Consider the following 26,125-nt stretch of genomic DNA (forward strand, 5'->3'; position numbering starts at 1 on the left):
CCTGCGGAGTTCAGGGTGTATCCTGACCTTCTTGGCCTTTGGCACCAGCACTGCAGGGCCAAGCCATGCTTTCACAGCTGCTCTTGGGTGTTCTCCTAACCCTGGGGAGCAGATCATCCTGCCCACGGCATACCCCAACACTGCTCCTCCTTGGTGCTCTCATGGTTCAGCCCACAAATTAATTTTTGGGCTAGCTGGTGTCAAGGCTGACTTACCTTTCTTCACATCCACTCCCTCATTAATTCACTTGCAGGACCAATCTTTTTTTAAAGAGTTTTCTTTCCTTTTTTTTTTTTCTTTATTTTTCTTTTTTGTCATTTCAGAGGATGCAAGAGACCAAATTCTGGTAAGGATTGCTTTAAAGATGCTGCTAAAACTGTTCTTCTGCTGACATCACTGTAAAATTTAAAACTACCTTATGGTCAAAGTCAAACAAGCATTTGGCTGAAAAAAGAATGTGTTTTTGAGGAGCAGGAATGAACAGCACAGATGCTGGAGTGCTAGCTCAGACAGTGAAATTATGTATCATACCCTGTGAACAGGCATCCAAACTGTAACTCACAGTTTTCACTCCTCTGATACTTGTATTCTTCATGCATGATGTGTATTCTTTGCAGTGGATTGTTGAGACTCTGGGCTGTAATAAAACAAATGAATTTTTTTTCCTGCTCTGATTGCCTCCTGGTATTTTTTTATTAAACAGGGAACTTTTTTTGTTAATTTCGAAGTGATAACTTGCAAACAAGTATTTTCACAGCTCTGGAAGTGACAAATCCTTGATGATGTTTCCCTGGAGTACTGTTTCCCTGCCATCAAAATCAACAGCCTGGTCTGTCTCCAAGGTGAAGGGGGGAGAAAAAAGTCTGCTACTCCAAGACTATTGGACATTAAAAGCCAGAAGCAGAAGTGTAGCAGGTAAGAACATATGTTCCTATTAAGAACTGCAGTACATGGGTCTTAGTAATTACTGCCCATCCTCTACAGTGATCACTGCTCCTTCATCATGTTCCCTGTGGCAATGACTTCCATGCTCCTGCTCTCACCAATTTTCTCCTTGCTGCTGCTGAAAATCAATGCTTGTGTTGCCTTTGGCTCATGCTTTTTGTCTGTGATTGACACTTTTTTTAGTGGAACTAAAAGGCACCAGTGGGTTTCTTGTACACTTTCACTGTGAGGCTAATGTCTTTTATAATGGTTTGCAGAAATATATTTTGAACCAACTTTTGTATCAATTGACCAACTTTAACCCACAAGAGGAATTTTAGACAACTATCCGTTTGCAAAACAGTATTTTATTAATAAAAAGAATTATAAACAGTAAGAAAGAAACCCCAATTTTACACTGAATGAAAAATCCAAAATAAACTCCCAGAAACGTGCCTCAGTTCTTTACTCTCTGTATAAGCAATTCCATTAGGTAGTAAATCCTACATCCACACTCATCCAGCTGTGGGGTCCCCAGCAGGAGGAAGGACATCAACCTGTCAGAGCAAGTCCAGGGAAGGCCACCAAGATGATCAGAGGGACAGAGCACCTCTCCTGTGAGGAAAGGCTGAGAAAATGGGGATTGTTCAGCCTGGAAAAGAGAAGGCTTAGGGATGACCTAATTGTGGCCTTCCAGTCCCTGAACAGAACCTACAGGAAAGATGGAGAAGGACTTTTTACAATAATCTGGAGTGACAGAGAAGGAGGAATGGCTTGAACCTGTAAGAGAACAGGTTCAGATTAGGTATTAGGGGAAAATTCTTCACTGTGCAGGTGGGGAGGCACTGGCACAGGCTGCCCAGAGAAGCTGTGGCTGCCCCATCCCTGGAAGTGTTCAAGGCCAGGTTGGATGGGGCTCTGAACAACTTGGTTTAGTGCAAGATGTGGCAGCAGGGTTGGAACTCGATATTTAAAGTCACTTCCAACCCAGGCCATTCTATGACCTAAAGATGACTGAAAGTACAAAAGAGCATTGTGCACCCTTCTATGCAGAGCAGCTGCATGGCTGGACAGATTTACCAATACACAAAAAATCACTTCAGTGATTAAAAAAGCCATGCTTTGTGTAGCACCAAGGGGAGAATTCTGTGGACTAAAAAAATTCACCGACAACTGCAGGTCCTGAAATGTTGAATTAGGGACATGACTGACCAATTTCTGCTTGCAGTTTCATCTCATCTTTTCTCAAGGGGAATTTGTCAATAAGGGCAAAGAGCTCAGCTGGTGTTGCTGGGAAAGGGTAGCGCTCCTTGTCCATGCCGTGCTTGTCCATCACCACGATGTTGAAATTGTAGTGGGGGATCCTCAGCAGCAGCCTGCAAAGTAAGGAACTGGTTTTGTTAAAGGGCAGCACCAGCCTCTTGAGTCTGAGCTCAGTGAGGAAGGTGGGCATGGTCACAGGGGCTACACAGAGTCCAATTGGTTTCAGCATTAACAAGGAGCCAGACAAAGAGCAGACGCCTCTGCATTAGAGGAGAGTCAAAGTGACTGCACCCAGCTCTGTTCTCTGCCACAACCCACTGCTGTCACAGGAGTGAAACAAGGTTAGACAAAAAAACCAAAAGTATGAACATTGCCTAAAGAAAACCCTTGTGAGGAAGCTTGAGTTGCAAGTAAGACTATTCACTTTCTTGGCTTCCACTTCTTGGTTTTCCTTGGTATAAAAAAATCACAGAAAGAAAAAGCAGGACAAAATTATTGGAGTCTGCTTTCATTGCTTCCTAATAGTAACAATCATCTATGACTCTAATTTTAGAGGAACAAAAGCCATTGCTAATCATGGAGAAGTCCTTCTTCCAAAGTGGTGGAAGTGATCATTTAAATTCCTCTAGTAGCAAAAGCTACGTAAGTAACAAAACTTCATCTGTGGTGCTCTTTCCATCTTCGCTTGAAGGAGTAATATACTGGAAGATGCTTAGATATGCAGTCAGTCAACATCATTAGTGTGGGGTAAATAAATTCAGGCAGCCATGAGAGAATGAGAGAAAGCTGCCATGAAGAAGAATCTGGGGCGATTTTGAAAAGGTGTGAAGCACCAAAATTGGCCTTCCTCAGCCTCCTAACAAGTCTGAGTGCTCTAGGCATGGTCTTGTTGCAGTTAGGGAGCTTGGCCATTAAATTCAAACTAAAATAAAGATTAAAGCTAAGCAATAGTGATACAAAAATACATTCATCTTGTGCTATATATTACCTGAGGAAAAATGCTTCTAAAAATCTAAATGCTATAATTCAGTGCTTTCCAAAGTTTTAACTGGGGCACCTGTCCTCATTAGCTTACTGAAATATCAATCCTGGACAACACCTTTACTCTTAAGAGTGCATTTCATATTGATTTGAGCACCTTGCAGAACTGGAAAGCTGTAATTCACACACTAAGCAATAACAAAGACAAAATCAATAGAAAACTAACTTTCACTGAGTGCAAGGCAGGTCATCCTATACCAATTTCTGAAATGTAGCTTCCTTAAAGGTTGCAAGGGATCAGGGAATGAGGTGTTAAGACAGTTTATTATTTTCTACAGAGCCACAAGAAAACCACTTCAACTTTAGTAAAAGTATCTTTATTAAAAAAAAAAAAAGAGTGGTTTTGTGCTCTCCTTTTTCTTTTATTGAAAACAGGGGTTTTTTTAATAATTTGAAAAAATTCCCTCTCTGCTGTGTCAGCAAGTTTCATTGTCTCCAGTTAAAACTTACTCCCTTTCCTCAGGCATATCACAAATTATGTTGCTTAAAATGCTCATTGACTTTATTCTAAAAAACTCTTTATTTTCCTGCCAATAAGGTCTTCACTTTTGGATTTTTTTCCTCTTCCAGTCCTTAGGAAATGCTGGCCCTTGAAGTCTTCCTTTCAAGTGAAAAACAATCCTCTGCCAGTCTAACCCAAGTCAAAACAGTTTAGGGACCTCAGTAAAACTGCTGATGCTGCAGTCAGGCTGGGGAGGCTGACATAATTTCCTCTTTGAAACACTGCCCATCTCATTCCTACTATGGGACTTCAAAGAGTTTCCCCTTTAGCCTGGCCACAGCCACCACCAGCCCTGGTGCAGAGGATGGGCTGTCTCTGCCATTTGGGGCTGTCCTTGTAAAGGAGCAACTCCAATACAAATACAGACAGACTCTGAGGCGTTTTCAGTGGCAGCACCCAAAAATACAGACTTATATGCCTATGAACATAGTCCTATTAAATACATGATTAAATGAATTTGTTACTGTGCTTTAATTTGCTGTAGCTATTACACAGACAGCAAATTAATCCTCAAGTGTGCTCACCAATATCTACTTTCCAGTGTCTAGCTGTGTACATTAGAGTAGAGCACATGGTATTTGGAGAGTAAGATGCAGGGATCAAAAGCAATACAACTTATAGGATAAGGTGCAAACAACAACAGCAGTGAGAGGTTCCTTTACCTGAGCTGCAAGGCAAGTGATGGGGGCAGCAGCTTCACTCCTATTCTTCCTATCTGTGCTGGGAAGACACCAACCAGCTCCACCACGGTGACGTGTCGCAGGTCTAACCCACACTGTGCTGGCTGCAAGGGTTCACAGGAGAGAGAGAGAGAGGTGTTGGTTATCCCTGAGAGAACAGGGGGATGTTTTGAGTGTGCAGCAGGTGTTCACAGAGTCCCCTCTTCTTATGTTAGTCTAATGTTTCATATTGATTTGAGAGCATGTTTTGCAAACGCTCAAATTCTCACAGCAAAGAACTGGAGCTTCGTGACTCCAGGGGAGGTTAAGTAACAGATTCTCAGATACTCTAAGGAAAACAACACACAGGGACCACCAGGAGAAATATCAACTTGTCTCTGATATGAGAAGATGCCAGAATACTAAGCATTGTACCAATAACCTAATTTGGCAATCAAAGCAAATTATGTGAAACAGAAATTGACTGCAGAAAGTTTTCTTCCATGCCAACTCATCTGCCTGCTGCCAAGAAGTGGAAAATGTACTATAGCCATTAAATTCAGTTTGATCAATATATTGAATTTTCTTGCCAAGTTTATCTAATAGGAAAAAGGAGCTGCTTTGGTTTGGTTTTTTTTTTTTCCATAAATACAAGTGTAAACCAATAGTAAAAAACATCATCACATTCATATATCAATGATTATTTATACTGTGTTTTGTTACAATTTGTGAGAAGAAAAACAAGACACAAGCACCTGTAGCTGTGAAAGAATACAGACCTGGCTCCTTTCCTTCCTTTCCCTGAGGACACAGATACATTTTGGAGATCTATCCCTAAGACTAGCAAAAAGCCAACAAGGGCATCACACTTACAACACATAAGAAAGAAAATTAGCAGGTGTTTTGGGTTTTTTGGAACAAAACACCCCAGTGTTACCTCCAGCACCCTCAATGATTTCTGTGCTGTGTCTCTGGTCCTTTGTTTGCTGGTGCATTTTTTATTTCTGAAGCTATTCACAATTCCTTGCATTGTAGTTGCAAATTCTGTAAGCCTGGTCTGCATGAGCTGCTTAAGAGCTGGAGAGTTGGGTTTGTGTTTTTCTTTAAACTTTTTTAGCAGCTGAGATAGGGAATTATTTTTGAGCATGAGTTAAATTAATTTGGGGAGAACAGAACGGCCAGGGATTCAGTGACTGGTCAGAGGCAGCACAATCCTGAATGGAGCTGAGTTAGAGACTGGGGGTATATTTCAACTCAAACCCCTATGAAAAGGATTAATCTGGAACCATGACTGCTTGAGCCAGATCTTCCAGAGGCTACAATATAAAAGCAGAAGTTTTTTGATTTATATAAAACAGTGGAACTTGTTCTCTTGTGTCTTTCTTTAAAAAAAAAAAATAGTTGCACATCCCTCTTAAATGTGTTTTACCTGCAGCATCCCCAGCTGCATCCTGTAGAAGAAGTTAGCAGCAGTAGGAGTTGAAATAATCAGCAGTCTCCGCTTCTCATAAAACTGATCCAGAAGTGCAGCTGCAGTCCTCACATTCACATTAATATTCATGGCTGGAATAAAATTAAAACAAAAGTTATGGAGCACACTGAAAACAGGTCTATTTCTAGAGGCAGAGTTCAACAGCAGAAACACAAGAACAAGAACCAATAATAAAGAAGACATGAGTGAAATGCTGGCCTCATTGAAGCCAACAATTTTACTGTAGACTGTTCTAGCTTGCACAATGGATTGTCTCCAGAACGTGACATTCTGTAGAAAGCTTTGAGCTAAAACAAACCCTAGGAAAGAGCAGTCAAAGGTGTCAGGCTTCAGCTATTAAGCGCAAAACCGCAGTGGAGATGAAAACAATTCTAAGTTTCCTACCTCTGGGACACTGCAGCTGTATTCCACCCCACACCCCCTTCCCAAATTCTCACTGCCCGAAGCACCATTGTGCTGGATTCCTCCTAGCAGAGTGGTGAAATACTCACTTACGTGCACAGGTTGGCTCCACTCCTGACCACCCCAAATTGTACTGGCAGACTCGAGCTGGGCTTCCTTGCAGCTCGTAGCCACCAATGCAGGAGAACTCACAGGTAGCACCATAGTTATTTCCATCACCTGAGCACTTGATGTAGCCATTATCTGGGGCATTTAACTTCACACAGCGCCTGACTTTGAGCAAGAGTAAAAAAAAAAAAAAACCAAACTGAAAGACACAGCATGAATCACCATTTGTTACTAAGGCAGCACAGGTCAGTGGATTACCAGTACCAAAGACATTTTTCTGTTTGCTTTCTGTGTTATTAGTCATGCATTTAAAAGCCCCAAACAACCAACCTGAACTCCCCCATCCCTCAACTCTGACGTAAAATGAAACAGATGTGTAGGTGTATGCATGGGACAAAAGGTCATGAAGCACAAAGGGCTGAAGCTGAAAACTATAGGTCACCTCTGTATATTCAACTCCAGAGGTTAACATCTGGACCTGTGAAAGGGCAGCCCTGCTTGAGAGATGTGAAAAAAATGCCTTCACCTCCTCATTTCAGCAACTCACAGGCTATGTAGCAGGAGAAGCTGGCAGGAGGGAAGGGGTGTGGAGCTGGAGGCAGGGCTGATAAAAGCAGCTCTTCCTGGATGTGCAGCAACGCTGCAGACCTGGCCCCCGGGGTCTTCAGCAAGACTCTGTTCTCCTTTCAGCATCATCACAGGAGTTTATATACAGACATATGTAGATAAATACAGAAATGGGGACATTTTCCAACTGCCTACTAAGCCAGGTGCAAATCAGTGTCTGTATTTGCAGGTAAAACATCATCCTTACCTCTGACTTTAACAAGAAATTTGCAAGTTCCTTTGTTTTCAGCTCTGTCGTACACAGTATATTGGATTTTGTGGTCACCTTCTGGAAAATGTGACCCTGGTGGCAGGCCTTTCAAAATAACACTAAACCAAGAGATAAAACAGGACAGACATTCATAAATTCACCAGTATTTTTTTACTCACAATGCTGTAAAAGCCTGAAGAGGGAGGTTTGTGGCATGCTAAGATTGTCTGGCTGCCTGCAGGACAGAAGACTTGAGAGTAAGCAAAGGAAGAAGCTGGGCAGCAGCAACCAGAGTATTTAAATTTGCTATCCACAGCTCACCCTGCTGAGACAAGGGGGTTAGAGTGGGCAGGGTCTGCTCCCTTCCTATAAAACAATCCAGTGTAGCCAAGCCCATCATGCCCAGAGGAGCTCAAGCTTCCTTCTCCTTATATAAGAAAAAGTCAACATTAAGAAAGAAAACTTCCAGCCTCTTACAGTGGGGATGTATTCCCATCTGGCTGCTCTGAACTGCTCCTATGATTATCATTTGTGACTGTTAATATGTACAGAAATGGAACAGAAAGTGAGATTCAGTGTCACAAGCAGAAGGGTGTGGTGATCCACAGCAGCATTTTCACCTGGAATTTGCCCCAGTCCTGCAACTAAGGTGGGAGAATTCAGATGTGTAAATCATAATCTCAGTACCAAAGCAGAGAGCATGCAATCAAACAGGTTTCCATGTAATGGAAAAGCTTTTGTACTCCTGAAACCGAAGGACTGTACATTTAAGAAAAGCACTGCATACTCTATAAAAAAGCAGAGTTTAGCAATATTTTATAAAATAGTGATTTGATTTATGAAAAAACTTCCACTGAACCAAGAGCTTGTTTCTTTTGAGCTGACAACAGTTACTTGTATGACAAAGTCCACATAGGATACTCCTTGTTTTTTTGCCTATCAGTCATTTCTTTTTAGGAATGTCTGCATTCTGACATTTTACAAGTTTAGGTGTAGTTTTTGATGTTGTTAATTGTCACCAAATTGTTACATCAGACCTCAATGGCAATTAAGTTTTTAATTATGTAATGAATTCTTCTTTATGAAATTATTAAATTATACCAATAAAAGGGAAATATCATTGTCTTTCATTTGTTTTTTTTTGTTTTTTTCACATGAAACTGTAAACATCTTCAAGCTTAACAACTTTGAGCTTTTAAGCTTAACCAGTCCACTAATGTAATGATGTAACTTGCTTACTGAATGAAACAGATTTTCCATGCTCCCACCATTATAGTAATCCAGATAGATTGATCTAAATCCTGCATGATAAAAATGGGAAAATGAGAGACAGTTGTACCATGAGAAGTACACCCTGCTCTTCTGCAAAATAGGACTGTAAAAATGTAGAAAGTGACAAAGAAATTTTTGAACTGTAATGTCTGAATCCATTGTTTAAATCCATCAAGGTCACAAACAAGAAATGTTACTTTAAAGGTCACTGCAGAATCCTGGGACATCAGTAGCCAGCACTACCTTAAGAAGAAACCTAAAGATGATTGCAGATTTTATTTTGTGACACACCTTCTTTTTTTAAGACAGTCAAACTTACCTCTTCTGTTATCTCCAATGCACTACTCTGTTTTCATTTTTATGTACAAAGGTAACTTGGTGTAAGAAAACTTGTTAATTATGACACCCACAAAGAAGCTCTGCAAAACTTCACAGTGCAGTAAAAATGCTGCTGTTGTTTATTCCACCAGCTCTAAATACCCACAACTGGGTAACCAGCTCCTGAACAACTCACCTCCAAACACGCAATTCTTTACAGAGCAGCGATATGTGACAGCTATAAAAAAGCACCTAGGATGAATGAAGGGGAAAGGGTACCTGGCCTGCTGAATTGCTAGCAGAAGAGTAAGAAGGAGGAAAAGCACACGTGCAGAGATTTCACCCACTCGGTGAGAATCCCGTCGGCGGTGTCGCGTCCCTCCGGGGTGTCCCAGAACACTCTGGCTGTCAGCTTGTTGGGCTCCGCGGATTTCTCCTTCACGCTCGGGCACTGGATCCTCGGAGGTTCAGTATCTGTCGAAATCAATGTGACAAAAAAGGCCACTGGAGCATCTGCCAGAGCTGTGCATTTTCTCCACAGCTCCTTCTCTGCCGTCAGGGTAGCCCAGGACAACCTCCAGCTGGTCTCCTCAGCCCTGGATTCATCCCAGCCAAGGCGCGTGGAGCCTTTAGTTCTCACACTTTTTGTAAGAAGAGCTGACAATGATCAGCCCTTTGCAATGCACAAAACCCCACCAAAAGTAGTTACTGTAAATTTCTGTACATAGTTCAGTTAAACAGTCATTTTGGATGGCTTTGAACTCTAAGGAGGGATGTCCAAAATCACACCCAAGGAGCTTGGATGTTCTATTTATCTGCCTCCTTTTCTTTGTCCATCTGTGCAGCAGTTGATGTGATTAAGAGCATTTTTAAAGCACACTGAACATCAATCTGTCTCTGCACAGTAACTCTGCATGCTACTCTTAACATGCTGGTTATTTTTCCTGCAGTAATGGCAAAATGAGAAAAAACAGAAGACTGGCACAATTACCATTTTGTGGAGAATCAACGCTGCATTTGATTTTTTTCCTTGTAACCTTTATAATAATGTCTTACATCAGTAGCCAGCACTACTAGGACAAGCATCCTATCAATACAGCCTCAGGATGTGACAAAAGGATGACTTAGTTGGTGACAGCCATTTACCACAACCTCTGTTATACAATCAGCAGGAAAAGGCAATCTATCCAGAAGAAAAGACAGGGACATTTTTCAATCTTCTAGAGGAAAGTATCTATTTCAATACATGTTACAGTGCAAGAAAGATATAATGGAAATATTATTGAAATGAGTATTGGCATTTTTAGCTGATAACTAAAACCAGCTGTACATTGATTTTTCTTTTAATCAAAATTATTTCAGCAACATAAGGGATATCCTTCCTCTTACAGGGTGGGGGCAGGAGGCAGTCTGCTTTGTTAGGACAGAATACTCACTAACTATAAGGACTTCTATAAGTAACTGCCACACTGCTAAAACATATCTAATTTTAAAAATACACCTTTTTTTATTCCTTTTCATGAATACATGTTTGACTACTGAAAGGCCTTATGCCTTTCCTACATGGATCTTCACTGCTGTACTGCAAAGCCCACATAATTTAGTGCAAAAATGCTACACAGTGCAACTGCAGTACAAAAGGGTAGAGGCAAGCTCCTTGTTTTCAAGAGCACTTTAAGTTCAAGTCTGAAGTAATTTTAGCCATCAATGCCAAAAGCTGTGGAATCCCCAGGACACTTCCATGACATGAAGTTTACCAGCCCATGCCTCTGATCACAAATAGCATCCCTACTGTGCACAGTGCAACTAACTGTATATCAAAGTTAAGAAATTAAGCAGCCTTTTTGCCTCTGTATTTCATTGCTCTCCTCAATTTCACTCCTTAGCTGAAAGTGAGCTGTTCAAGTCAGTCCTCTCCTGGCCATTGTGTAGGCTGCAGTTCTGTAACTTCTGCATTACACTAAAGAAGTGCACAGTTGCAAATGTCATTTTTCTGTTACAATTATGCTTAGCCACAATTATGTCTGTGATGTCTGGTCACAAAAAAAAATCTCTATCCTGACTATCAAGTGGTCAAAATATAACCTTATTAAACAGTCTGTTAACAGCAGAACTCACTATTTGCATATAGGAACTCTGTGCACACAAGATTTGAAGGGACCTTCTCCAAACCACACAGTACTACCACAACTTAAATCTTAGCATTACTTTTACTGGGTTACCTGGGACTTGTAATCCTTGGGACTTGGAATCCTATGCAACAACTGGGACTTGAAACCCTGCTCTGCATTTTTAGAATAAAAAAGAAGTGTTAGTGCTAACTTAGCCTCTTTACTGCTTAAGGTACTTGCTTACTTTGCAAGACAGCATCCTTTGTAATAAGCTCACCATCTCTGCAAACAGATGAGCTTCTGAAAGTGCCAGGAAATACAGAGGACAATATTTTATCATTTCCAAACATAAAAGGTTTGTTTTCCTTCCTCTGCCCACACCACTGAGAAGAACAAAGCTTGTTTTTGCAAACAAAAACAAGAGACACCACAAACAGTCTAGATCCAAGCAGCTCATTTCTACATTTGTACAACACCAAACAGGAAACCTGAAAAATGCTTTATGAACATCAGGCCACAGTGGAGACGCACCAAAGCCATTTGCCAAGCTAGACTGAGCCACAGGCATTCTGAGGAAAACCAAGTTATCATACACAATTATCATATGCACAAGACACTCTACCACCCACATGCTTTAAATTACTGGTAGCCAGTTCAGATGGCCAAAAAATACTTTCCTTTGTGGGTGGCTGCTGAAGCTTTTATCAGAGGCTTCCCAGAAACAGGGGCAGCAGGCTGAGACTTCACTATGTGCTGAAATTTCATTAGTAGTCAGGAAAGTTAAATCTCAATATTTGTTTATCTCTCTTCTGATTTATGTATATAGAAATACTTCTTCCAGCCGAGGTTCCCAGGAGACCATTGACTATGTAATGAACATTGCTGGCATAACTAGAGTGAACTAGGCTGAAATTTAAATTAGCTCACTGCAACCATGCTGGTAACTACAATCCATTCACACTCTCCGGATATATTTGAAGACTATGATCCCAAGGAAAAGAACAGTTCAGACAATGGGTTTACTTTCAAACCTGTTTTTCATCATCAAGCAGAAGAGAGTGTGACAGATTCCAGCACAGAGAACATGCTGGAAGAGCAGCACAGTAACCACAGGCTATCAAGGAGTCATTCAGGAATCACCAAAGGCTATGAGAAGCATTGTAAAGTGCTGGCCATTTACACCAGACTCATCTCTGTTAAAGTGGCAATGCTTGGCTACTGCTTTGGACTGAAAGTACTGAGTGACAGAACCTCACACCCTTGGAAAACTGCTCTCTGCTTCCTTAAGAAGGACAATACCGTCCCTTAAGAGGAACAGTATTGGTGCAATTTTGACCTACGGGCAGGAAGAATGATGCATCTGACTCCATGATATCAGAAGGCTAAATAATTACTTTATTACACTGTATTATTCCATATTGTATTAGATCTAAACTCAAACTGAACAAGAACTCAACTGAACAAAATCTCCTGACTGTCTCCTGACCGACCGTCAGGACACATCTTGCAGGGACTGGTCAAGAGCACAAACCACTCACATCAGAATCCAATTACCAAATTCCTTCAGGTAAATGATCTTCCATAATGCATTCCACTTGTGCACAAACACCAGCACAGCGAATGAGAGAAGAATTGTTTTGATCATTCTCTTCTCTGCTTCTCTCACTGCTTCTCTCAGGCTCAGAGACTGTGAATCCCACAGGACAGTAGCTTTTTGTCCCCATGAACTGGATCAAAAAGGCCTTTTGGAGTCGATGTGTGGAGGATTTGGCAGTGGCAGGTACCTTGGGATGAGACCGAGCACCCCAACACGTCACTTACCGACGCAGGCCGCCGGCCGGCCGCTCCAGGCCTTGCTGTCCATGCAGGTGACAATGCGGTCCCCCTTCAGCTGGTAGCCCGGGGAGCAGTAGTACTCACACCTCGAGCCAAAGTAGGCACCATCCAAACACTTGAAGCCCCCATTGGTTGGCATGGACAGGGTAGGGCACCGCTTTTCTGGAAAAGGAAACAAAGACTCCTGGAAACTTGTTACCCTCCCTTTAGAGTAATGCACATGTGGGGTATTACACAGAAATAAAGACACAGCTGGCAAACAATAAGTGGGAGAAAGTCTTGTTCCACGTGAGGTTTTTCCACACTGTTCTCATTAACTGTGTTTCAAATTTAACTCTACTTAAGTTAGTGGCCTGATACAACATTTAATGAGAAAAGGGATGACAGGTACCTATTCCTCTCTTCTCAGAAAATGTTTTGCTGTAAGCCCATTTAGACACCTGGTACAAATTGTGTCAACTTAGAAAGTCTAAGATGGGCAATATTTTAAAACAGCTTTGTGGCTCTGTCATAAAACTATTCCCACAAATCAAAATCTCACAGATAAAATATTCCCTCTCTGCCAAGAGTGTTTGTATCACTGAGGCTTATCATGTCATGCACCCCTGTGAGATCCTCAACAACAAACTAATCTACATATCCAAGCATACTGCCAACCTGTAAAATAAATTTAAAAAAACAATCCAAAGATCAGTTTCAATGGCAAATAAGAATTTCTTGTCTGAACCTGGAGCACAAGTCACACACACTGAGATTTTGCAACCACTTACGTTTGCAGAGCACCTTCCCAGACCAGCGTTTGCTTGACTGACAAATTAGCTGGTGAGGGCCATGCAGCTCGTAGCCCTTCTGACAGCGAATATCACATCTTGTGCCCAACACATTCTTGTAATATTCCCCTTGAGGTGTCCTGCAGTTTGCATAACCATGTTTCACCTTAATGGGGGAGCACCACGGTGTTTCTGACACAGAGAAGAAAAAAGCCCCACACATAGCAATTAGAAAAATGTAAAAGTTCAGACACAAATATAAAATCACTTTGCTTAATCAAGGTCACAGAGAAGAAAAGCCACCAATCTTTAAACTGAAGAACACTGCAGAGGTGCACTTGCACATCAGGAAGTCAGCCCTTTAAAGACTGGAAGCTCTTTTTTTATGACAAGCATTAAAGATTGTAGCCATTATATTGGAGGGGTTGTGAGGGCAGGTAGGGTTTTACTGTGCTTTTTGTCCATGGAATAAGTGTGCCACCATGTGGGCAGTTTGATGACAACTGGGCCGTTTTTCCCTCTTGTTTTTAAGCAGATACATTCAACTTTGTTAGATCTAACTTTTGCTCTTTGATAAGAGAAGTTGCACTAGGAACACCTTGATCTACCTGCAGTTGTCAGCTTTCCACACTTAGTTTAGTGCTCATTTAAAAAAAAATTAAGTTCTGCTCCCATAATAATCTGTGCCTTGTAAAACCCAATTCAAGCCCTCCCACAGTTAGAAGATACCACTTACATAAATCATATTGCCAGCATGTCACACTGAACCTGCTCCAACTGAACCTTTATTAACTGGCCCAGCCTATGCTGTAAAATATTCAGGATTTGGGTACCCCTGCCTTGTGAGGATTTACCACCACACCGTAGTGCTGATGAGAAGAGTAGCAAGTAGAGACCTCCCTTCCCAGCCAAAGAAAGTTTCACATTCTTTGTTTAGCTTTGACAACAGGGTGCACCAAGAAAATGGGCAACTCCTCACTAGGAGTTTCCTACACAAGGAGTGACTAAGCCTGCCCCTTTCTCAGATCCAAGATTTGAAAAGCATGTACTGGGAGAGGAGAGAGGGAGGGAGGGATTGCAAACAAAAAGGAAAGATGACAAATCCTGAAATCCTGTGTGACAATGAGTGAAATGAGGGAGGGGCATGAAAAAACATTTTAATTTTGCAAGAAAGATGAAAAAAAACCCTAAACAAACAAAACACAGGATTTTTAGCCTTCATACTTACAAAGTCACAAACAGCATTAAAAAAAATTCTAGATCATGTTTGGCAGGTGTTCACTTCTAGCACAATTCCTACAGTTATTAAGTGCATTTTCCTATACTAGTTGGATCTGCTCCATACATAAACAAACAACAATCAATACAGCATTTCTCATACATGGAATGTTTATATTTAGTGCACTATATCTCTAGGACATATTTACACTTTCCCAAAGGAAACTACACTTACATCTGTATTTATCAATGCTGGTCCTGAATAAACACAAACAGCATCTGCAGACTAAAATCAGAGACTAATTATCCATCTTTTGCCTAGACCAAAAGCATATTTCCTCTAGACTAGTCCATTTCTGAAACAGTTGTACTGTGATATGCTTATTTTTGTCTTTCAGCGATACAAGTAAAAAACCCTTTACAAAGATGTGTAACTGAAATTATTCCCAGTGTCACCAAATACACAGTAACTGAGGCACAGGACACAAGCAGGCCAGTCTAACAGTACCCCTCATGCTAAGGGTAAAGTACAGTTCAGCTTTTTGGCTCAGCCACACAATTGTCCCAGCTCTGCTTCTTCCCACCTATAAGCCTGCTTTCTGAATGTCAAATATATCCTCCTATTTACCTTACAATTATGCAAAGTGCTTTGGTGGAGAGTGGGTTTTGGTTTGGGGGTTTGATTTTTTTTTTAGAACTATTTCCTGTCCTTCACCCTAATCTCTATCCCACAGCTCCCACAACACATTTAAAGAATCCACACATCCACTGCCTTGGGCCATTTTGTCGAGGGGCTGTATCACAGTGGCTCCCATTTTCCATGCTTGTTGCACACCAAATGAAAACTGGGACAACAGATGAGGAATGTGAGCTAATGGGAACAGAAATCAACTGCTGAAAAAATGAGTGATGCCAACACCCAGCTCTACCTCCTGAACTGCTACCCCAGGGCTGCCGGTGCAGTCTCAGGCACCACCTCTAACCACTCTCTGGGGAAAGCCACACATCTTGGATCCACAGCCCCTGCCTCATTCACCTCCTGGAGAAATGCTCCTACTCCTGAGCTTTCCCACAATCTCAGCATCAGTGGTCTCATGCACTCCAGCTTTTCTGTCCCACTTGTTCTTCCCATACCCTGAGACCTTAAATTTCCATCTATTTACATACCCAAGCTTGTAAGATCTCCTTAACTAAGAAGTAGGCCTCAGTTTTCCTGCAGAAGGGCTTAAACATGAAGTTACTAAGACAACACTGTCTGCAAGGACTGGGTGGAAGAAAATTCATCTGGGCTGAGCTTTCACCCCAGCCAGTTATATAATCCTTCAGCAAAACAGCTCAAGACATTTATGCCTTGGGTTTTCCACATGTATAAACTCCAAATGCACATTGCTGACTTCCTTTGTAAAGGGTGTTAAGAAAAATATGCTTTGCATATAAGAGGCTAATAAAAAAAATAAAGAGGGCAAAGAACCTGTTTCAGGTGTTGTATATTGCCCAAGTTTTTCTTGAAGTTTTTGTGGTTTTACAAACACACTTGACTTGAGTAAACAGCTACCCATATATATATATTTTAAAAATATAACAGGTAAAAGATGCAGTTTAATGCACAAAAACAACACTGAGAAAGTAAAAGCCTTTCCTGTACTATCATTGCAGCTACAGTGGTTTCCAGAAACAAAACAAGCTCCTACACAGAACCATCTTAATGCATCTTACACTGAACCAAATGATTCTGCCAGAAAGAAAAACAAAAGCAAACATGCTCTTGGATGCAGATAACTTGAAGAGTTTAGGGGGAACATCTGTTTGATTTAAAACATTACAATGCTTACTCGAGAACTGATTGTGATTAGAAGAAAGTGAGTGAGGCAGGGTTTACAAGCCATTTACAAATTTTGGGGGTTAGACCAAGCAATACTGCTGGAAAAAAACTCAGCTAACTTGAAAAGCACATCAAACAATACAACAAAGTTTTAGATCAAAGTTTGTTTATTTTTAAGAGAAGGCACATATTGGTTTTCAAAGGCTAAGCAGCTACATAGAGCACTTGTGGAATATTAGGTTTGTGTGATGCCCAAGGGGTTACACAAGCTGTTCCCTGCCTCAAGGCAAGCTCAACCGTGCTCCTGAAGGCTTTGGGGATTATAAAAGCTAGAGATTTCCCAGACACCTTTTCTGGAACTTCACCATCTATACCAGGCTCTGTTCACCCAACTCAAATTTAGTTTTGAGGTACCAGGACCTATACACTGGATTTTTGTTTAATAGAAAGTTTGCACCTCAGCACAAAAAAAGAACTAAGAAGTCCCTCAGCAATACAATATCCTGAATTTTCACTTAGTAGTGTATCCTCTGTTTGAAACCACTGGAAAACAGGCAGCAAACAGAAATGGTGGAACCCTCAATGTTGCCTTTAGTGCTATGGATACTGCCTGACCATTACAGTATCTGAGAAAACACATTAGGAATGAGGATCACTGGAGCAGTGGCACTGGAGCTGCGATGAACACAGGAACTGCTGTATTCAGGAAACCTCTCCTCATGAAATGTGATCAGAGATGCCAAGTGGCAGGAAGGAATGCACTTTCTAGAGCACCATCTCCCCCAGCCCCTTGGTCCTGTCTGAACACCTTGAGCCCTTCCTTCACAAACAGCACACAGAGTGACCAGCTGTACTGCTGCTTGCTGCTACACCGACCAACAGAGCTGATGCTTCACCAGGGAGGAAGGGAAAAACTCCTTAAAAATGCTGTAGGCACAGAAAATCTTGGCCATGTTTCTCTGGAAAGCTGACCAAGTGGGAAAACATCCAGATAAAGACAAAAGGGTTTAGTAGGAGGTCGATTTTCACCCCTCCCAGTAAACGGCAACGTTTTGTTTGCAGATATCAGAGGATGAATCTGTGTGCTTGCTTGCACATGTGCAGAAAGAAAAATCCAGTGCTGCTTACATATGTGAACATCAATTACAAAAATCCATTCAGTTCCTGTTATTGGTAAATTGTATTTGCTAAGAAATGGGCCACACCCAAAATGCTGGACTGCACATCTAAGGAGAAGCTCTGAAGATTGCTACACAGCCTGTTTTTCCTTGCTTTGTCTTTCTCCATCCCCTTCCCCCAAAAACCAACATAAAGAAGTATGCTAATGAAGAATCAGCCTTTTCTGTTCCAATGCTTTATATTCTTAGATTCACATTGTCTGTTCCTCAACATTTGGCAGCAGTGCTTCCAAACTTGGGGCAGTTTTTAATATCTGTGTGAATGAGTCATTATGCTTCACTTACCCTGGTGACATTTTGGCTGACACGACTATAATCCATTTTGGATCACCATACAAAAGGAATTTACAAAGAATCCACATTTTAACTACTTGCCTGCCCTGGCATGAACTGGCATTGATTTATCTTCATGATGTCTGAGTTATTTTTCTATGTGTCTGCAGAGGATCACATGTTAGAAGGCAACAAAAAAATTACTTAACCTAAATAAAGCTTTAGGAAATTATTTGTGCACGTGTTTAAAAGCAAAATTTTATAATTGAGTATTTTACTGGGAGGAAGATGAGACATTTATGAAAACAGCAGTGTAGCCATAAAAGCTGTATCTTCCCTTGGCTGTTCATAAATTTCTGAATTATTTTATGACTTACCTCTTATATGGCCCATTGATTCTTTGCAGAGAATCAATAATGTACAACAAGACACCAATGACCAGCATTTTTAAGTAATCAAAATGATGACAACTCTAGTATATCCATAGATTAATTTACTAAAAAGAAACACAGTTACCATTGAAGTGACAAATGAAATGCTACATTTCTTTAATGTCTAGGCTTCTGAGGAATTTTGGCAGAGGAGAGTGATATTAAGACAAAAGCAGACTTTTTAGAAAATGGACACAGCAAATGGAAGTGGCAAAAAACTTCTCACTCTTGCTGAATGGCAAAGTCTTCCAGAATGGGGAAGAAAACCTGAATTTGCTTTATAAACATGCCCATCCGTTCACTCATCCAGCTACATAATTTGGTTTTGGACTGCACACATGCATTTGTTAAACACACTTCACTTGGCACTTCAGGTAGCAGGTTAACCTGAAGTGCAAGCAATTCTATGGAAAGAAAAAAGTCATGAAAATCAAGTTCTCTTGCATGTACTTGTATACATTACCATCAGTAAGCCCAGGTTTTGAGTCAGCTTATCATTGATGGTTTTGTTAGCATGTATGGATAAGAAAGAGAAGCTCTTCCTGATTTTCATCATTCAACAACCTGATCTCCCAGGAGCAAAGGCAATGTAAAAGTTACTTACTCGGGTGCATGAAAGAGTTGTGATCAATATTTGGTCTAATTTCCATTGTTAGAAACAGCAGAAATTAAATCTTGATCTAAATATCCATGAGAAAAAACATGGAGCTGGATCACCACGATTGTATAATCCATGAAAAGAAAAAAGAATGAAGCTTTTGTCAGCAAGCAGTTGATCCTCTTTAGCACATAAGCAAAGCATTCACCTTTGTATCTACTGCGTGCATAAACATCCTCATCATCTTCAAGGGGTGAATATCCCGATCCTACAATACAAAATAAGAGAAAAAAAACTGCAGCAAGAAAGGAAATATAAATTAAAAATAAAAGAAAGCTTTGAGAAAAGACATGCAAGATTAGGATGCAATAATCTATGCAATGTCATCAGCATGGGCTTCTCTGAAGTTCAGAGTCATAGCAGACCCACTTTATAGTGAATTTGGAAAGGGCAAATGGATTTGATAATCAACTGAAATAGTAAATTTCTCTTGGTGCTCCTAGCGCAATGTAAAGTGGCACAAGCCAAGTGACAGCTCCTCTGTTACAGCTGCCATGTAGGTGATCTACTGAGCAGAGAGAGCAGAGCAGGTACAGGTGAAGGGGCTCATCAGAGGTTTCACTATAAAGTGGTTCCATAGTGTCAATGGCAGTTAACAGCCATCAGGCCAAACAGCAAAAGTAAAATGTAAATAACTCAAGTCCAACCATCTTTAATGACCTGTAAGATCCTGACACCAAGAACAAGACACTGAGGTACATGACCTGCAAACACAAATTACACTCAAATCAAAACACAGTTTGGTTTCAAGAATTCTTCTGGCATTGTTCAAATAAAGAGACAATGAAGCTCCATACTTTTAAAACCCTGTGCAATGGCTGAAAACTTAAAATAAAGGTAGAAGCTGCTTTCTAAAAATCAGAAACCAGTTAGAGCACTACTACGAAAATAATCCATCAATAAAACAAAGCAGTCAGCAAGAAAGCCTTCAAAATTCCCTAAACAACACTTATTTAAAATTAGCAACTTCAGAACACAAAGTCTAGTCTAAATTCTAGATAAATCTTTTCTACAAAGAAGGGCTCACACACTTTCCCCCTCTGAAATAGCTTTTTAAAAACCTTGCATGCAATAGGCAGGTACTCAGGGGCCCCAGGAGCTTCTCACATGGAATCTCCAGCTACAGCATTTGGGGTTATTTCATCACCATTTGCTGATGTCTGAGACTATGATCTGTACAAGCTGCTGCTTAAAATTATTTAATTCAGGCACCTCAATAAGCTACTGATTCCATGTGCAAAGCATGTGACTGTTCAGCATCAATCAAACCCAAGAGTTTGATTTCTGTCAACATCTGTCAACAGGTTCCATTTCTTATTTAAAAAAAAAAAAAACAAAAAAACAAAAACAAAAAACAAAAAACCCCAACAAAATATCTGCCCAGAAAATGGTGACACTTCATTTTTTACTCTACCAGACTCAAGAAAATCCAGCCCAGGTATCTGCAGCTGGTCAATGGGAGCACTTCCCCAGCACTGGATCACTGGGAATGCCTCCACTAGTTTGAGTTGGGACATGAAGAACTGAATTTCCACTGAAATTGAGGGACTTGTACTCAACAAAGTCCTTCTATCACTTATAATAATTTCTCTGTATTTTTAATACTTATTGTTGAGGTTCAATTTTGATACCTAAACACTGACATCTGAGAGACTTCTGAACATAAACCCAAACTTTTTTGCACTTGAAATCTGACTGCATAGCAAAAAGTGCAAGCTGTGATCCCTGAGGGCTTCAGGAAGACCTTGATATGTAAATGAGTACCTAAGCATAAATTTTTCTGCCAGAAATTGGAATACTCTTAGGTAATTACTCACTTTGAGTGTTATAAAACTGTTAACTCAGTGTTATCACAAATAATTGTCCAAATTTTAGTGTGCAGTGACTTTAGCATTTAAAATTAGTCAGTTTTAGAATTATGTGAGCTCTTATGCATTTGCCTTTCTGTAGACAAGAAACAATTAAGTGCTTCTGACAGTTTTCTAAGAAAAACTGGCCTTAAAGAGTTATTCACTACTTTTGCCCTCAAAGCTCTCTTGATGGAGCTCGACATCTCCCATTCCTGGCTCATTTTTTACCTCAAAATGAGAAGTGAGTCATATCTCTTTCCTAACAATCAATGTTTTCTTAATAACCACAACAGGCTTGGCTTGGGGAGCCATGTAAGAGGTGTTGCCACTTCATCTCCATTTTCTTAGCCACAAATCAAAGCATTTCTTCTTCACATACATTCAAAACTGGCTACCAAGCCATGTAAGGACAAAGCATTGTTCTGTGTTAGACATGGAACATAGTGCCAAGCCACTGCATACACATGAACAACACTTCACACGCTAGAATTCCTTTGTAACAGAGAAAAAGAAGGAATGTGACACACAAGAGGCAGAAGAGCTATGCACACTTGTTTCCAGGACTGACCTAAGAATTACTTACCACTTCGAGTTGAAATTAAAGTAAGCCATAAACAACTACAGTGTAGCACATTAAACCAACCTGAAACTTTTCAGTTTACTGCCCTGAAACAGCACAAGCTCTTGGAATACAAGTCCTGTAAGGAACTGCTGAGGGAGCTAGGCTAGGGTTGATAAACTCATCACTCCATGAAAAGATGCTGCAGCCAGGTGGGGTGTGTCTCGTCTCCCAGGTAATAACCAACAGGATGAGAGAGAGGAAACGGCCTTAGGCTGGGCCAGGGGAAGTGTAATATGGCTATCAGGAAAAATTTCTTCACTGAAAGGGTTGTCAAAAGCATTGGAACAGGCTGCCCAGGGAAGTGATTGAGTGAATATCCCTGCAGGTATCTAGACGATACCAAGATGTGGCACTTAGAGACAAGGTTTAGTGGAGTATTAAAACGAGACATTTTGGAAAATCATTTTACAACAATCATTTTTTGGGGTATAAGCCCGTATCTTCAGCTTCTGTAAACCGTGCTTACCCCTAAGAGCACTTGAAGAAAGGGTGTCAGGAGAGAGGGCTAGTAAGTCATCACTTTGTCTACCTTAGTGCACTTTTTACATTGTTAAACAAACGGATAATTTGGCTTCTAATACTCCTGGTAAAAGCCTTGAAGGGAGACTCTGAGAAAGCATGGCCTTATGCCACTGCAAAGTTTTGGCACGGAAAACGGCGGTGAACACGACGCGTGGGGAAAGCAGAGCTCGGTGCTGTCATTTCTATACCAGAACTCAGCGCAGCGGCCCCGGCCCCGCTCCCGGCCCGGCTCTGCCCCGGCCCCGCCGCCCCTTCCTCCCCTTCCTCACCCTCGTACTCCAGGCTGGCCCGGGCGCCCAGGGCGAGCAGCGCGGCGAGGCGCAGCCAGCAGCTCCCCATGCTCCTCACGGCGCCTCTGCCCGGCCCGGGGCTGCAGCAGGAGGAGCAGGAGGAGAAGGAGAAGGAGGAGGAGGGGGGGGAATGGGACGGGGACATTCTCCGAGCGGCTCCCGGGCGCCGCCGGAGTCTCCTCCTCCCTCTGCCCGGCCCCGCCTCGCCTCCCGGGAAGGTTTGGGATCCGCCGGGGCTGCGGTGTCGCCTGTGCCGTGTGTTGTCCCCCCCGAGGGGCTGCTGCTGCCCGCTGCCCTCCGACGTGGCCCCCGGGACTCGCCGGTGGTGCCTGGCCCGCAGAGATGTGCGGGGTCCCCGCCTGCTCCGTGAGCCGGCCTTGCTGCGCCGGCCCTGCCTCGGGGCAGTGAGGGGCTGGGACAGCGTGCCTGTCCAGGTGTCTTCCCATAGCATCACAGAATCAACTGGGTTGGAAAAGACACCTGAGATCATCGAGTCTAACCTGTGACCACCATGTCAACTATAACACGGTACTGAGTGCCATGTCCAGTCGTCCCTTAAATACCTACAGGGAGAGTGACTCCCCCACCTCCCCGGATTGCCCATTCCAATAAGTCATCACCCTTTCCGTGAAAGAAAATTTCTTCCTAGTGCCCTGCCCTGGTGCAGCTCAAGACCACTTCCTCTCATCTATCACTTGTTGCCTGATGAAGAGACCAACCCTCGTTTTGCTACACCCTCCTTTCAGGGAGTCCTAGAGAGCAACACGGTGCCCAAGAACTCCTTTATTCCAGGCTAAACCCAGCTTCCTCAGCCGCTCCTCACAGCACTTGCGCTCCAGAGCCTTCCCAGCTCAGTTCCCCTTCTCTGTACATGCTCCAGCCCCTCAATGTCCTTGCTGAATTCAGGGGCCCAGAACTGGACACAGTATTCGTGGTGTGGCCTCACCAGTGCCCAGGACAGGGGACAATCCCTGCCCTGGTCCTGCTGGCCAGACTCTTGGTGACACAGACCAGGTGCCATTGGAGTCCTTGGCACACCTGGCTCATGTTCAGACAATGCTGACCAGCACCTCCAGATCCTTTTCCTCCAGGAAACTTTCCTGCCACTCTGCCCCTAGCCTGCAGTGCAAAGATCACCACATTTCCAACTTTTCTAATGCTGCTGGGAAATGGAGAACAGAAAAAAACCCTAAAAATACAGCAATATCAGCCAATTTCAGCTGCATGGTAGATTTCACAGAACAACAAAAAGAAGAGAGCAAAATGAAAAACAACAAAAAAACAAAAGCTACCTCAAAACTATGACACTGTGTCTTGAGCACACAAAAACAACATTAATTAAATGAACCTAGGTAGCATCTTCCGTAGCCTTCAGGCACTGGCTACTCTTGGTACTGGGAGGAAAGAGAAAGCTCCTTTCACATGTAACCTTACTTTCAAATCAGAGAACAAGAGCTTGAGAATTTCTCCCGTTTTCAAAAAGTTCATCACTTTAAGCATGTGTAAGAAGAGAATGACCAGTTTTCACCAGTAAGTCTGCAACATCTGGATTTAGTTCCTCCAGTGTCTTGCCTCAGAATTTTACATTCCACAGTACCTGAAGATATATCAAATATGTGCCATACCAAATATATGAATTTAAAACCTTACTCACTGCAGCAAACTGAAGAGCTTCTTGGAGTATGGCAGGGCTAAGGTCACCCTAAGACCTCAGAAGTCTGGAAGAAGCACATGATGGGGCAGAAAAGACACAAAATGGTCATGATGTTCACATTTTGTGTGTAAAATTACTTGCACTTCTTTATGATGGTACTAAATATGGAAAGCTGGGTTTTTCATCTCATTCTTTACTGACTGAACATTAGACTCCAGAGGTCTGCAAAGCTCATGTTTAAAAACCATTTGCTTTGGTGGGAAAAACTGCCTGCACAGTTAGGTATTTTGTTGCATCTGGTCTATGAAGCCTTATATATATATATTTTGTTGTTCTTGTTGTTGTTTTATTATAGAAATCTTCCAATCATAGAATGGTTTTGGTTGGAATGGACCTTAAAGCATTGAAACACAACCATTTTGTATGAAGCAATAATTGTGCTTAACTGATAAGCAGAGGAGATCAAGAAAATCGTGGCATGTTCCTGAATGCCAACCAAGTTAATAATCCTATGTGCAGTTTATTAGCCCAAATGAATAACTTCCAGAGATGTTTAGGCATTTCCCTGCTCATATATATGGAAATACACAGGTGTATAGCACAAATTTGAGTTTCCATGCACAGCCACTGTTGTGCTTCTATTCCTTGCAGGTGTACAGTCTTTCAGGCACAGAAAGCAATCCTACACCAAGATCTCCCCTCAGGGCTGTACACAGATTAATTCACTCTGTCTCAGTATTGATTAAGATGCAAACACCATGTTTTAGTGCACAGGTTTTAACTTGCTTCAGGAGAGATGCCTCATACAAGATCCCATCAAAGAACAGCCCTTTCCAAGTCACAACCAAAGCACAACTGAAATGCAGAACAGAAAACTTCAGAATTATCAAGCTCAAAAGAGGTCAGAGATGCCTGAAGTTTGCATACCAGCAGTAGCTTATGCTTTGTGAAGTAAAACCACCCAATTACACAGAAATCATTAATCAGATTAGGAAAATGGAGGCATGGGTTCTTCTCCCAAAAGATAATCTCTTTCCTCCTCCCTTGCCATCTGTGACCCAATGTGACTATGAACAAACACTGTAGCTGACACCAAGCCCTGAAGGTGTTTCCAAATAGATTAATTACTTGTTGAGAGAGCTATTGCTCTGCATAGAAGGCAGATAACAAAATAAAACTTGTTTCATGTGTTGGCAAATATTGTGCAACAAAAAAAGCACTGCTCCTGGCTCAAGGAGTTTCCTTCACTTGAATGAAGTCCCACATCCAGAAGCAGGTAGCCATGCCCATGCAGTTTACTCTCAGGAAAATCAGTGGTGGGATGGAAACTGCATGGATACAGAAGTTAGTGCTAGTCCAGAAAAGCTCTGTAAAATACAACAGAACTCTGCTTCCTTTTATAGACACACATAGATATCTTAGATACAGCAAAACCAAAGCAAAACACTTTCCACCACTGATTTTGGTTTATTTTTCCCACTCCAGACTGGCAATAAAAAGTGGAAGTGCTTCAAGTGGCTCTGACTCAATGCAGGCAGAACTGCTGTAACACAGCTGCAGTCAAGGGAAAGCTGGCAGACATAACAAGAAGCTACAAACCTCTTTGCCAACACATCCATAAGATCCAGGAACTTTAGTGCAGTCCCAGGCTGCTCCTGGATACCTTGCTTCATTGCAAATGAATTTGCTTTCACTGTAATCAGGTGTTTAGTGTTAGACAATGAGCAGATGTTCAAATGCTGCTTGCAGTTTACACAATTAAATGACCAAAGATTGTTTTCAAATAGTATTCATTTGAAGCTGTTTAAAAAAAAATATCCTTCATGAAAATGGTGTCCTTATATTCAATGAAAACAAACAAGGCATTTCCAGAATACCAGTTCTGGAAATTCTAAACTCCAGAATCCTAATTCTGGAAATTCTGGTTTGCCCTGAATTGCTCTTGTGATGTGACATTTTGGGTGATTCAATGGAAAGTGACAATTTAATTTAATTTCAAGTTATCAAACGCGTATACATTTATATATAGGGTTTTCAACAGAAAATTAAGGAAAATGTAGACTGAAAAAAGTGAAATATATGGATGAAAATC

The 26,125-nt window shown here is 41.6% G+C and overlaps 1 protein-coding gene across 1 annotated transcript; it reads right to left on the minus strand.

Annotated features, from left to right (window-relative positions):
- Positions 1 to 2,119: 2,119 nt before the first annotated feature.
- On the minus strand, positions 2,120 to 22,428 carry SRPX (sushi repeat containing protein X-linked). The gene is made up of 10 exons (XM_041399867.1): positions 22,359 to 22,428; positions 19,244 to 19,303; positions 13,516 to 13,707; positions 12,731 to 12,907; positions 9,146 to 9,272; positions 7,206 to 7,327; positions 6,377 to 6,556; positions 5,819 to 5,952; positions 4,393 to 4,514; positions 2,120 to 2,300 (listed from the first exon to the last, which is right to left on the minus strand). The coding sequence occupies exons 1-10, from the start codon at positions 22,426 to 22,428 to the stop codon at positions 2,120 to 2,122; spliced, it is 1,365 nt and encodes a 454-aa protein (XP_041255801.1).
- Positions 22,429 to 26,125: the final 3,697 nt, after the last annotated feature.

Source organism: Onychostruthus taczanowskii, unplaced genomic scaffold (assembly GCF_017590055.1).
Source record: "Onychostruthus taczanowskii isolate IOZ18803 unplaced genomic scaffold, ASM1759005v1 scaffold17, whole genome shotgun sequence".
Classification (NCBI taxonomy): domain Eukaryota; kingdom Metazoa; phylum Chordata; class Aves; order Passeriformes; family Passeridae; genus Onychostruthus; species Onychostruthus taczanowskii.

Excerpts from the sequence above, each read along its gene's own strand:
- SRPX (XM_041399867.1), bottom strand. The coding sequence starts at position 22,428 with ATGGGGAGCTGCTGGCTGCGCCTCGCCGCGCTGCTCGCCCTGGGCGCC. Across the intron at positions 13,708-19,243 it reads TGCACGCAGTAGATACAAAG|AAACACCGTGGTGCTCCCCC; the intron begins GTGAATGCTTTG and ends TCTCTGTGTCAG. Across the intron at positions 7,328-9,145 it reads GCCGACGGGATTCTCACCGA|TGTTATTTTGAAAGGCCTGC; the intron begins GTGGGTGAAATC and ends CTCTTGGTTTAG.